The 13492-nt window shown below is 40.5% G+C and overlaps 1 protein-coding gene across 4 annotated transcripts in view; it reads left to right on the forward strand.

Annotated features, from left to right (window-relative positions):
• The first annotated feature begins 12170 nt into the window (after positions 1–12170).
• The window catches only part of BCL11B (BAF chromatin remodeling complex subunit BCL11B), a 137904-nt gene continuing 136582 nt past the window's right edge, over positions 12171–13492 (forward strand). For all 4 annotated transcript variants that reach the window (XM_031953288.1, XM_031953290.1, XM_031953289.1 and 1 more), the window contains exon 1: positions 12171–12715. In XM_031953288.1, coding sequence (XP_031809148.1) covers positions 12658–12715 — 58 coding nt within the window. In that variant the 5' untranslated portion in view covers positions 12171–12657. The remainder of the gene's footprint in view (positions 12716–13492) is intronic.

Raw genomic sequence — 13492 nt, forward strand, 5'->3', positions numbered from 1 at the left:
GAACCAGATGAAAATATAATTAGGATATATTTAATAAAATAAATAAAAATATAATAGAACATCAATAATGTTAATATGTGGTTTTCTAATTTAATATGCATTCGGCAAGGTTTCTTATATAAGGTTCTGTGACCCCTTTTCTATGTGAGTTTGACACTTTTGCTCTTAGGGGATGCCTATATGAAATATCTAGGTTGACCATTTTTTTTCCATTGCTCAGTCAAGTGAAGCAAAGATAACTTATTATTCAAATGTACTAAGTTAATGGGATCCAAGGAAAAGAACCTTAGATCTGGATTTTCAATGTGACTCAAAACTTATTAGCTATGTGAGTTTTTCTTTCCTTTATTGCAAAAAAAAAAAAATGAAGTTAGGGACAGGGGTGTGCAGAAATTCTTCCACAAGGTCATTGTGAAAACTACAAAACCTTTACAAAAACTTAATTTTTTACTGTTTTGTAATCCTATAGACCAAAAGTAAACCACATCTCAAAAGTGGTTTCACAAGATTTTGTTCCCTATTTTTCTGGAATGTCTGATAGTGGGCAGTGGGATGGGGAAGGAAGGGATAAAGAACTGTGGTACGCAATAAATAGATAATTTTGAGTATATTAAGTTTAAAAGTTTTTATACAAACAAAACAAATACAGACAAGATTAGAAAGGAAGCAATAAACTAGAAAAACATTTTTACATTCAAAGGTTCTGATAAAGGCCTCATTTCTAAAATATAGAGAGAATTGACTCAAACTTAGTAGAATTCAAGCTATTTTCCAATTGACAAATGGTCAAAGGAAATGAATGGGCAATTTTCAGATGAAGAAATTAAAACTATTTCTAGTCAGATGAAAAGGTTCTCTAAATCACTATTGATCAGAGAAATATAAGACAACTCTGAGATACCATTACACACCTGTCAGACTGGAAAGATGACAGGAAAAGATAATGACGAATGTTGGAGGGGATGTGGGAAAACTGGAACACTGATACATTGTTGGTGGAATTGTGAACAGATCCAACCATTCTGGAGAGTGATTTGGAACTATGCTCAAAAAGCTATCAAACCGTGCATACCCTTTGATTCATCAATGTTTCTTCTCCCAAAGAGATCTTAAAGGAGGGAAAGGGACCCACATGTGCAAAAATGTTTGTGGCAACTCTCTTGGTAGTGGCAAGGAGCTAGAAACTGAATGGATGCCCATCAGTTGGAGAATGACTGAATAAATTATGGTATATGGATGCTATGGAATATTATTGTTCTATAAGAAACTATCAGCAGGATGATTTCAGAGAGGCCTGGAGAGACTTGTGTGAACTGATGCTAAGTGAAATAAACAGAATCAGGAGATTATGATACACAGCAACAGCAAGATTATAAGAAAATCAATTCTGATCTATGTGACTCTTTCCAACAATGAGATGATTCAGGCCAGTCCCAATATCTTGTGATAGAGAGAGCCATCTATGCCCAGAGAGAGAACTGTGGGAACTGAGAGTGGATCACAACATAGCATTTTCACTCTTTTTGTTATGGTTTGCTTGAATTTTATTTTCTTGTTAATTTTTGATCTGATTTTTCTAACAAGATAATTGTATAAATATGTGTGCCTAAATTGGATTTAACATATTTTTACTATGTTTAATGTATATTAGATTACATGCCATCTAGAAGAAGGGGTAGGGGGAGGAGGGAAATTGGAGCACAAAGTTAATCAATATTGAAAAATCATCCTTACATATGTTTTTGAAAATAAAAAAAAAAAACTTCAATTAAAAAAAAGTGAAAGGGGAAAAAAAACTGTTGTGTGCTAATCAATATTAAATAACCAAACAAAAAATACCATGTCCCATTTTAAAGTTTCATCTGTATTATTAATATTCTCTCCATCATGTTCTTAAATAGATAATTAACAAAATATGAAATCAAGCCACAGATTTGTGTAGCATTGGCTTATTTCCAAGGTGTAAATGCCCATACTAAAAATTTAACAGTTGTACAAACTGGCTCCAGTACACCCATTATGCTCATAATAATGATAACCAGCTTTCTGAGTATTGTAATTTTCCCCCCCAAATACCAGAGGTATTCAACCAGAAGATAGCTTACTCCTTGCTAAAGATATTGAGCATGCTTCAGGTAGGGATAGCAATAAATGCCCTCCAGTGTTCCTTCTAGACTAAAGTTCTACAATTTAGAGCAGATTTTCCCAAATGTCAGGCATGAGGATGGAATTCACTCATGGAATTCAATCTGATTGCCATCTATTGCTGACCCATTATATACTTGTAGCTTCTGCTTTCTGCTTTCATTTCACTATATAAAGTGAAGCCTTTAATAGAACTATGATGGTCATACAAGTTCATAGGGCCATAGAAAGATGGAAGCAACCTTCAAAATAATCTAGTTCAAATCACTCTTAGATTAAGGTTAAAGCCCAAGGTCACATAGGATATAAGTGGCAAAATCAGAATTCCAACCCATTATCCTTTCCACTCTACCAAGCTGCCTCTAAGTTAATTGTGGAGGTATTGAGAGATGATACAGTAGTTGATAGTAATTCTTTTTTTTTCTTCATAATATTTCTTCATGTTCTATGCATCAATCATTTGTCATTACAAGCTGGACACACAGCAAACAATAACTGTGTAATAAAATAATATCTCCCTGACCTAATTGATTGTTTGTTGTCTGAATGAAATTTTATTTTAAATAAAGACCTCAATGATAACAATTCCACACAACCTCATCTATGTAGATAAGAAATCTGTGACACTCTTTCCATGGCATTGGTTTCTGTAAAATACACACGAATGAAAAAACAAAAAGACCAAACTTTTCTATCAACAATAAAAAAGGTACCAGGATGACACATGCCTGTAATTCCAGGGAGATTGAGACTGGAGGATCTCTTAAGTTCAGAAGTTCTGATCTGCATGAATTAAGCTGATGTACCCCAAATTTGACATTAATATAGTAAATCTCTGGGCATAAGGATGATAAGGCACCACTTTGTCTAAGAGCTCAGAATTGAAGCCCTACAGCTGCTCAGAATGGGACCTAGAGTGTGAAAAACCCTAGAACTTCCAGGAGAGAAAGAGAGAGAGAGAGAGAGAGAGAGAGAGAGAGAGAGACAGAGAAAGAGACACATACACACAGACAGAGAGAGAGAGAGAGAGGGAGAGAGAGAGAGAGAAGAAGGGAGGGAGAGAAAGGTCTCAATTGGAATACCTTGGCTTTTGAGATGCTTTTTGTCTCCTTTTCTTTGAATCTGAGAACCTATCTATACTGTCCTTTCACATGAAACTTGGAAACCCTTGGAGATCAGATAGAGCATAGAAATGATACAATTTAATAAAGTCACAATAAAACAGCCAAACCCTTTCATACTTTTTCCCTTTCTTTAACTCAATTTATTTTTCATTTTGTGGACAGAGATTTAGTCCTGGTATTAGTTTATGATTTTGCTTGAAAGAATTACTCAACACACACACATATAAAGAGGATATATTATTTTTATTATTTATTTTATGCCATGTATACCATAGAAAAAAAACCTGAGTGAAATCACTTCAGTACCGCTGTGTTTTTCATTACAAAGTTATTACATATAGAAATTACTCCAAATTATCTGAAATGAATGGAAATTATGAGGTTTAAATTCCCCAGGTTACCACAGGCACAGCTCTAGAAATTTATTTTGTCATCTTGCTGAACATAATTGCTACAACAAAATTTCTTCCATTTTACAACTGCGGCATAACTTATTTATATCGGTGGTGCTGTAATTTTACATCAATAAGTTGCATGGGAAGGAGTACACAGGTGGTAATTGAAAACAATAATTTGTAGTGAGGTCCAGGTGGAACACAGTTGGCTCAGAAAAGGCTTCAGCTACTGCTCAGTAACCGCGTTGCATCACTGAGGCCTTTCCCCTCCAGGTCCTGAAGCTTTTGTAGGACCCTGGTCCAGTAATGGGTACCAAGATTCCTTCATCAACCTCAATCACATTCCAAGGAATCAGAACAGGTAAGAGCTAACCAACTGATGTGGTGATGAGACACTGATCAACAGATAATTTAGAGAATACATGGATCAAAATTAAGAGAATGGGGCTATGGAGAATATGTACGAAAACCATCTGCAAAACACAATACTGTTGGGTTTCAAAAGGACAGCTCTTGCCTTTTCATATAGGGAGGTCAAGTATCTTTTAAATACTAACCACTAATTATCTGATAGATTTCAATCAGAAGATAAGTTGTTGCCAGAAACATCAACAACTCTATTCCCCAAGTAAAAAGCAAAGTGTTAAGCCATTAATGTCTCATACATTACTGTGTTCCTTACCCACAGAAATGTGCATTCTGGGTACAATATCAACCCAGTCCCCAACCAGACATCCTCACTTTGAAGTTCCATAATTGTTCCTGTTAAGCAGATACAAATAATGAAACTGCACATCCTTGCACTGAACCCACAAGCTGATAAATTTACCAGTTTGAATTCTGTTGTCCAAGTAAAGATTAAAGAATTACCATAAATCTGCCCTGTTTAAAGACTATAAAACTAGGGGATACTGTCGCGCAAGGAAAAACAGCAAATGGTGTGGTTCTTTGGGAATGTCCAGCTTCAAATTTTCATGAGATGGAATAGAGAAAGGCTGAAGTGGTTTTGTCAGAAATTCCAAATGGAAATTTTTATCATCATATCCATATTTTATAGGCTTTATAGTTTATGCTCCAAAGATTTTTAAATATGAAGGAAATTATTATTATTATTGTTTTTTACATAATACTTGTACTAAGCCCATGTTCAAAAGGAGAGCAAATCAACATTCTGGGTTTATTTCTGTTTCATTAATTGTTTTTTGCTGCAATGTTTTTTTTTTTCTTTGCAAATTGAGCTTTAAGTGTGTCTCCAAACAGAGATAATATTGTAATATTTACATAATGGAACAACTTAACACAACTAACACACTACATATAGAAATATTACAGTGTTTTCCATAACGTACTTGCAGTAAAACTTTTGTTCAATTCTATTGGAGTGTTTGTTTTCCTTCCTCTCCCAGCTTCTCAGGCTAACCCTAGTCTATTAAAAAAGAGGAAAACTACTTCGATGTTTTCCAGGATACAGAATACCTTTGTTGAATTCACTCGAAAGCATACGCAGCTCTATTTCTAAAAGTACAAAACAACAGATGATATGTCCCAGCACCTTCTTCATTTCCAGTTCTGGAAGCATATCTGAAACACGGGTGTATGTATATATTTTTTGGCAATGAATAAACTAAGTTTAGTAGCAGCACCCTCATTAACTGTGCTTTGCTGAAGGACAACTTGTATTACTCATTCACTCTCTGGTTCTCTGAATTTTGATAACTGATTATCATTCACCCTCCTCCACGCTTCTCCTTCCCATTATTTTCTTTGTAACTTTTCCCATTGTATAGATTCATTTTCTGAGAATGAATGTAGGGGAGAAAATATAAACTGAGGCAGACCCAAATATTCCTCTGACTTAACCTAACATTTACAAAGATTTTCTCTGCTAAAAGTGCTGAAGGAAAAGAAACAATCCTCACAAGCACCCTTACTTGCTAGGTTATCATCATTCTTTCCATCTCAATATTATTATTCTTCCTATTTCATATAACCAGAAGCTTACCCAAGCAGTGACTTCTACTGCTCTCGTTTCAGAAACAAAGTCAGACTCAGAGCCACTCTGAATTTGGGAGGTTTTGGCTTCTTGTCCCGCTTTCCCTATTCCTGAATCCCAGTTGTCTCCCTAGATGAACTGTTTTAAAACATCAACAGGGAAACCTTACTTTTTGCATTTGAAGAGTCAAACAAGTTACAAATTTGGTAGAGCAGGCATGAAAAGCACAGATAGATTCTTTCTGTATACACACACACACACACACACACACACACACACACACACTCTGATTTGGGGTATGGGGGGGGGGGACTTGGTGGGTAGGGGATCATGTTCTGGAACATATTTCTCCGAAATCGACCAACTGGGTGATGGTAGTCCTTACCAAATTTGAATTCATGACTCAGCCAAGGAGCATAACAAAATTAGCAAGGCAAGAAAATTCCAAATGAGGTGAGAATGTTGTTGAAGGGACGTTCCAGATCTTCCTAGTACAGAGACATTCCATACTATTCCTGATATCATTGGAATTTGTCAATGTGGGGAGAGGGTCTTTTTCATGTATGAAAAACTCAGTACAATATAATGTTTTTTTTAAAGAAATAAAAAAAAAGTACAATGAATGATCAGAAATTCTGAATACTATTTAACCCTTTAGAGATAATAGGTGTACAGATGATTCATACAGATCTCTTATAGTCTAAAATAAGCTGTTGTTTCAATATCATTTATAAGGAAAAAAAGTGAAAATTGCTGAAGCAAGTATTTTAATAGCTGAAGAGCCATTTTGTTGGTGCAATAAATGAGAGGAATCTATGAAAGAGATTTGTTTAAGATGTAGTTTTGTTGTCTTGTTTACTGTCATAAAGTGACTTGATACAAAGAGAATACAAATTTTGAGTGATTATGCTATGTAGAAACTTGATGTCACTTAACTATGTAATTTAAAAAAATGATATAAAATCATTTCAGAAGATAAGCCAAGAAGCCCTAAAGACCTCTTTTGTCTTTTTATCGTTCTGAAAAGATAGCTCATAGAGATTCTGGTACTGGATGAGAAGGAAAAAATAGCTCTCTTGGGAGCTTTAATAATATGTATGTAAATATGATTTGATTGAATCCTGCATTTCTGTTTCCTTGTAAGGTATACAAATTCAAAAAGGTGACCAGATCAATGTTTAGCATTTATTCTGATTTTCACAAGCAACCACATTTATAGATCCAAAGAGGATAAAAATTAGCAGAATACTTGCTTACACCGCTTTTCTCCAGTGAACATGAAACTGTTTGCCAGATAGTCGCAGATCACCAGAAATGAAGCTGAAAGTCATTTGGCAAAAATGTATTTTTGAGTTTTAATTTTTCTGGAAAGTTATTTCACTAGATTTTATAGATTGGGATAACATTTTAAAAAATAACCAAATGAAATGTCAATTTCCACTCCAAAGAAATGTTGGGAGTTCCCATTTTGACTTGACAATACTAATTTTTATTCATGCCAAATTTCTGCTGAAGACATGGTAGAAAAATGTAACTAATAATAATTAAAAAACTTAAAAGGGGAATGTTGCATCGTAGGAGATCAAAATACATCCTAATTACTGTTAAGAGTTTAACAATTGAAAAACTATTTTCTCTCACAATTTTGAATAAATAGTACACCTTGTAATGTGAGAATATATATGCATATATATCCAATCTGTGCCATCAAATATGCTTATATTCAGAATGCTGAATTAAATTTAATAAAACATTACAATTTCTGGGCTGTTTTTGAACAAAGAAATCTTAGAAATGTTAAATGACTGAGAACCTTTAAGAGTAATTTTTAATTGCTGGAATGCATATTTTTTTTAAAACGGGGAGACAAGAGAAGGGAATTATTTTTCCAGTTTAAAGAAATTTTTCACTCTTGCTGATTTGAAAAAAAAAGAAATTGACAGAATATTGAAAAGCCGTATTTCTTCACTTTAAACGGTTCTTATCCTTCTTCAGGATCAATTAAATTTTTTTTTAAGGAAAAGTCCTTGACTGAGTGCCATCTGTCAAACAGACTAGTAAACTGTCTTTAGTCACTAAAACCAGAGTGAATACACATGCAACCTGTACTTTTCATAATTTCCAAAACATGTTAATTTACACGTTCTTTTTGAAGTACCTTTTATTATAATCAAACCACTTATGGATCAAAGGCAGGGTGAAGGAGACCCCTGGAACAAGAATGAAAATAATCCGTGGGACAGAAACATTTCTGGCCCCAGTGCCATTGTAGCTGGCAGTGCTGGGGGAAAGAGGGGAAGAAAAGGAAAGGCGGTGGGGTAGGTGGGGGTGGGGGGCGAGTTCAGCTCGCCCCGGGAGAGAGGCTAGTCCTTCTTGTTTGTCTGCTGTCACCGATTGTGACTTGATATCGACAGAGTGAGAAAACAGAACAGTGGGCCCAGCTGCAGACGGAGGCGGGGTCGAGGGATAGGTCAAGGTTGGAAAAGAGACTGCTATTGATCTGGCTTTGAACGCGAGACAGGAGAGCAAGGAGACTAAAGGGGGAGCTGTGAGACAAGACATTAACAGCTTTCAGTGCTAATGATCACAAGTGCCAGACGGGGGAGAGAAAAAAAAGAAGAGACTGGAGCAGCAGTTAGGCGCTCTCTCTCTCTCTCTCTCTCTCTCTCTCTCTCTCTCTCTCTCTCTCTCTCTCTCTCTCTCCTCTTTCTTTCCTTCCTTCTCTCTTTCTCTCCTTCCTCCTTCTCTTTTTCTTCTTCCTTCCTTCCTTCCTTCCTTCTTTCCTTCCTTCCTTCCTTCCTTCCTTCCTTCCTTCCTTCCTTCCTTCCTTCCTTCCTTCCTTCCTTCCTTCCTTCCTTCCTTCCTTCCTTCTTTCCTTCCTTCCTTCCTTCCTTCCTTCCTTCCTTCCTTCTGGAAGACACTCTTTAAGGGCAAAAATGAACGACACACCTTTTTGATGAAACAGGTCAAATGCCTTGCTCATCGAAGGCAACCCGGGATGGGCCCTCATGTTTAGTTCAGGTTCCAGAAACAAATAAGGGAAGTCACCCATGGGTCTCACATGTTATCCCAGGCTCCTTATTAAAATGCCCACAGTCACTGACTACCTGCTGAAACCGCCAATGACTTCCTGTCTGGAGATGAGAAGGTGGGGAAGAGGATCGAGGGAAGAAATAAGGGAGGAATCCATTTACCTTCCCCCTCTCTCTAATTTCTTCCCAAACTTAAGGGAATCCTGCTGCGGTGTAGACCGCTGTGAAAAAAGTGATTTGTCTCCCCCGAGGATGGAGAATTCTTCTCCCCACACTGTAAATCTCTTTTCTGGTGTCATTTTGGCCTCCCTCTTTTTCAGATTTCCCTTTCCCTCCCAGAAGGACCCACAGTTTGCTTTTTCCACTTCCTCTCATTCAGGTCTTTTGGCTTCCTGATTTAACTTCTGGGATGATTTTAGATCGGTTGAAAAAATTAGTTAGGTGACATCAAGTTTCCCCGTAGTATTATATAGAAATGTATACATAGCATAAAACGCATGATATGTCCGTGCGTGTGTGTGTGTGTGCGCGCGTGTGTGTGCGTGCATAGAAACAAACAAAAAACAAGGAGATTGAAGTGCGTGCGTGCTCAGGGGTCCTCGAAAGGGGAAATAGATTCGGAGTAGTCAGTCTTAAGATTTGCTTCTGAACTTTTTTTGGGGGAAAGGATCATTTTCTTTGAACATAAGCCGCATTCCTAGAAAGCTTTCGGTGACCCCCGACCCATCAATCATCCTGTTAGGTTAGGCGGCAGCTTTTCAGACTTCAGGTAAATGAAGGTGGGACATGAAAAGATTTATGCAGAAATGTCTGTGTCTGACTGTCTGTCTGTCTGTCTGTCTCTCTCTCTCACACACGCACACACACGCGCACACACACACACACACACACACACACCCACCCCACACGGCGGAAGAAAAGACCAAAGCCACAGTCCCCCGGGGGCGCTGTCTTTCCACCTAAGCCTCAGCCCTGTGTCCTACAGCTTGGCCCTCACACACTCGCACAGCCCGGCTCTGCTACACAGGCTAAGTCTCCGGGCCGAAGATGCTACTCTGTTAAAAGCTTTACCCCCACCCCCACTCTAGTCGTTTCTCCCTTTCGCTCCCCGCCCTGCCTCGGGCACTATCATTTGAGAGCCGTTCACATCCCTACCTCCATCTCCCTCCCCTCCCCCCCCATTCGATTGTTTGAATAACTTTATGAATTGAATTATTATTTTTTCAGTAGAGTATGCTTTCCGGACGTACTCAAAATTGCTACGAGCAGTTACTATCAGGATGCTAATTTCCTTTATAGGACCCTAAAAGCAAACAAATAACTACAACCCCCACCCCCACCCTCTTCGCATAAAGAATGAAGGGGAGGGGAGAAAAACAAACTGCTTAAAAAGGTGTTAAATGCATCCTACTTCTTGGCTGTTTGTGCCGACTCGCAACTGAGCTGGTCCCTGAGACTGGAGAGGGGCGGGGAATGGAGAAGCGGGCAGCCGCTGCCCCTGAGGCCTGGGCCTCCCCGATGACTGTCTGGAGTGCTGGGGAAGACGAAATCTGAGAAAAGGAAGACGAAGAGTTAAAGAGGCGAGTCTTAAGAAAAGCTCGCTTTTTAAAACCTTCTTTGGGGACCCAGGGAGGTCCAAAAGTGGTTTATCCCCCGCTTAATAAAAGTTATCTTTCCGACTTTGAGTACACCCTGAAAGGCACCTATTTTGGACGTGGGGAAGGGGAGATGGGGAAGGTAGGTTGAGTAAGGTGCAGTGGAGAGTTCCAGGGATTCTAGACAGAAACACACACGGAGACTTTTAGTCTTGATTTCGCAGCCCTGCCTTTTTCCGGGTTTGGGCCTGGGAATGATGCCTAAAAGGTATTTGTACCCTTCCCAATTAAACTGGAAAGGGATGGAAAAGACTTAAGGGCTGTATAAATAAATGCATTCTTTAGATGGGTAATGTCAGTCCTCCTACTGCTGAGAAATGAGAGTTTCTTAAGGGTATTCAGTGCCTCTCTTTCTAGCAGAGGATTCCATGGAGAGTCATGGTTAAGGAAACACACAGTCCTCTGCATCTTGAATTTCTTCAGGAGTCAAAGGTGAATGGATAAAGGATGTCTTCCCCACACTCCCAGAAGCATCGAACTGTAGGCAGCATTATAACCCCCTCTTAGGAGTAATTGGGGAAGGGAAAGGAGATGTTTAACACCAACTGACATCAAATAAGGAACCAGAATGGGGGTCTTCTAGGCAAAACTCACACTCAGACCAGAGGACAGAAGGGAAGGCAGAGGGGGAAAGGCAGATTACCAAAACAAGGGGTCCCCTACAAGAGGAAGACCACACCTCACTTGGGGCCCAAACTCTTCCCTAATAGGAAACGTACCTCTCCACCCTATTCAGTGCTAAGGTCCTAAAAGAGACATTTTCTAGCAGTTTTAAACAATCTTCCCTCTCTCCCAAGAACTCAATACCAACCCTCAAAGAACCAACTATCCAACTCTACTTGAATGAGTTTTTTTTTTTTTTTTTTTTTTTTTTTTTTTTTTTTTTTTTGGCGGCATGGTTAAGTAATTAGCCACCCCCCTCTCTTACCCCTCCCTCATTCCACTTCTTCCTCTTCCCCCTGTCTCATTTAAACTATTTCCAAGTTACTTCACATGCTCTCCCCTACCCTTAAAGTTATTTCTTGGGGGGGGGAGTGAAATTGAAGGACTTTTTCACTAGGAAAGAAGACTCCGGTTGTCTGGCTTGTATATCTTCCATCTCCTATATCTTTCCATTAATCTCAGGGCATTGCCCTCAAAAGTGGTGGACAGGTGAAGAATATTTTGTCATATATTTTTAAAATTACCTGTCTCCCCCCACACTCCCAAATGTGTACACTGGAAAAGCAGAAGCGCACAAAAAGCCCGGTTTGTACATGTGGTTGGGTTAGTGTGTGTGCATGCGGGCGCTCGTGTGTGAGTGAGTGAGTGTATGTGTGTGTGTGTTTTCTTGTTCTCTTGCAGGGTACAATGTTAAAAAGCCACCACTAGTCGCCCCCAGTGCTCCGACTCTCTGGGTCTTTTTGTCTCTAGTGCAGATTAAACGTCACGTCCGCACTTGAACTTGAATTTTATCCCATTGTACAGAGGCAGCCCCAGCCATAGAGAGACAGAGAGCTCCCAGAGAACCTGGACTCCGCCATCTTCACATTGCAATATATATTTATATATCTATATATATAATAGTAATAGCTCGCACCGACCCAACAGCACTGGGCTACCGTCCTACCTTCCTTCCCCTGTGCCAGGCGAGGGAGAACAGTGCAAAGTGGTGCAGGGACTCTGGGAACCCAAGGCATAGGGCGAGCGTTCCAGGTGAACTGGAAAGGAGACACTACTGAGCTGCCCCCCAAATCCAGCCAAAAGGGTTAGTGTCAGAAAAAATTGGGGGCAGTTTTATGTTTATTTTTTTTTCTTTCTTTCTTTTTTTTTTTTAAGGGGCGGGGGAAAACAAGTCCCAAGTTTTATTTTATTTTATTCTTTTTCATATTCTTTTTTCCGTCCTGGTGGAAGTGCGCTTTCCACCTACCAGAGACTTTGGAGAAAAGTGTCACGGGTTGGTGCAAAATCCTCTAAGTTCAAGAAGAGATTTGGAAGTCCAAGTGGCCAAACAGTTTGGAGAAGTGAGAGACAGAACGATATTTTTTTTCTTTACCTCTTAAATTTTTTTTTAAATACTGGGGGGATTTCATCTAGTGCACGACATCAACAAGAGTTTTTTTTTCTTTCTAAAATTTAAATTTGAAAGTTTTTTTAAAACTAGAAGAACAAAATAAAGAAGAAGAAGAAGAGGAGGAAGAGGGGGCAAGAAAGAAAGGAGGAAAAAAAGGAGGCGGGGAGCAGCAGCGGCTTTAACCTCCACCCCCCCCCTCCCCTCTCCATTCCCCCCAACCGGTACAGCTCTCCGGGCGATGTCAGTGTAAATGCCAGGCAATGTCCCGCCGCAAACAGGGGAACCCGCAACACTTGTCACAAAGGGAGATTATCACACGTAAGTCTCAATTTGAAACAAGAAGAATTAGGAGCCTAGGGCTCCGGGGGTGTTGGGGAGAGGGAAAAGGATTGGGAGAGTATGTGTGTGTGGGGGGTGTCTTTTAAAAAAAGTCTTGGGGAAAAAGAGGAGGGGGTGGGGGAGAGGCAGTCGAGGCTGATGTTAGTCATTGGAAATCGGAGGGGAGAAGGGGGGATTGAAGTGCTGGGGAAATGAAGGATGGTGGGGGGAGGCGAGAACGCTTAAAGTTTCTTTTGCATCGGGGTGCTGCCGGCAGCGTGGGAGAGGCTACCGCGCCGCCGGCTTAGGGGAAAGATGCAGCCTGGGCGCGGGCTGGGAAGGCCGGGCTGGGGGCCGGGGGGGCTGCACTGGAGAAGGTGTGTTTAGGGGGACTCGGGGTGGTTTGTACGGTGTGAGGCGGCGGCAGGGTTGGGGAGGGTACGGCAGTGGAAGAGAGGAGGGGGTTTGGGTGGGGAATCTGTGTGTTTTTTAGGGGGGTGGATAGACAAGAGTCTGGAAGTGTGTGTGTGGGGGAGAGTTGGCGGACACAGCGAGCTTGGATGACCGGGGGAGGAAGCGGGCAGCTGCTGGGCTACGCTCGGGGCCGGGTTCTTGGGAGAGTTGGGGGAGACTTGAGGTAATGGCGCGGGGGGGAGGGGCGCGGCGCGCGGCGGCGGCAGCGGCGGCGGCAGCGGCGGCGGCCAGGGATCCGGGCAGGCAGGCCGGCAAGCAGGCAGCCGGGGAGGAGTCCTTTGCCTCCGCCTGCCAGCCCTCGGG

Source organism: Sarcophilus harrisii, chromosome 2 (assembly GCF_902635505.1).
Source record: "Sarcophilus harrisii chromosome 2, mSarHar1.11, whole genome shotgun sequence".
Taxonomy (NCBI): domain Eukaryota; kingdom Metazoa; phylum Chordata; class Mammalia; order Dasyuromorphia; family Dasyuridae; genus Sarcophilus; species Sarcophilus harrisii.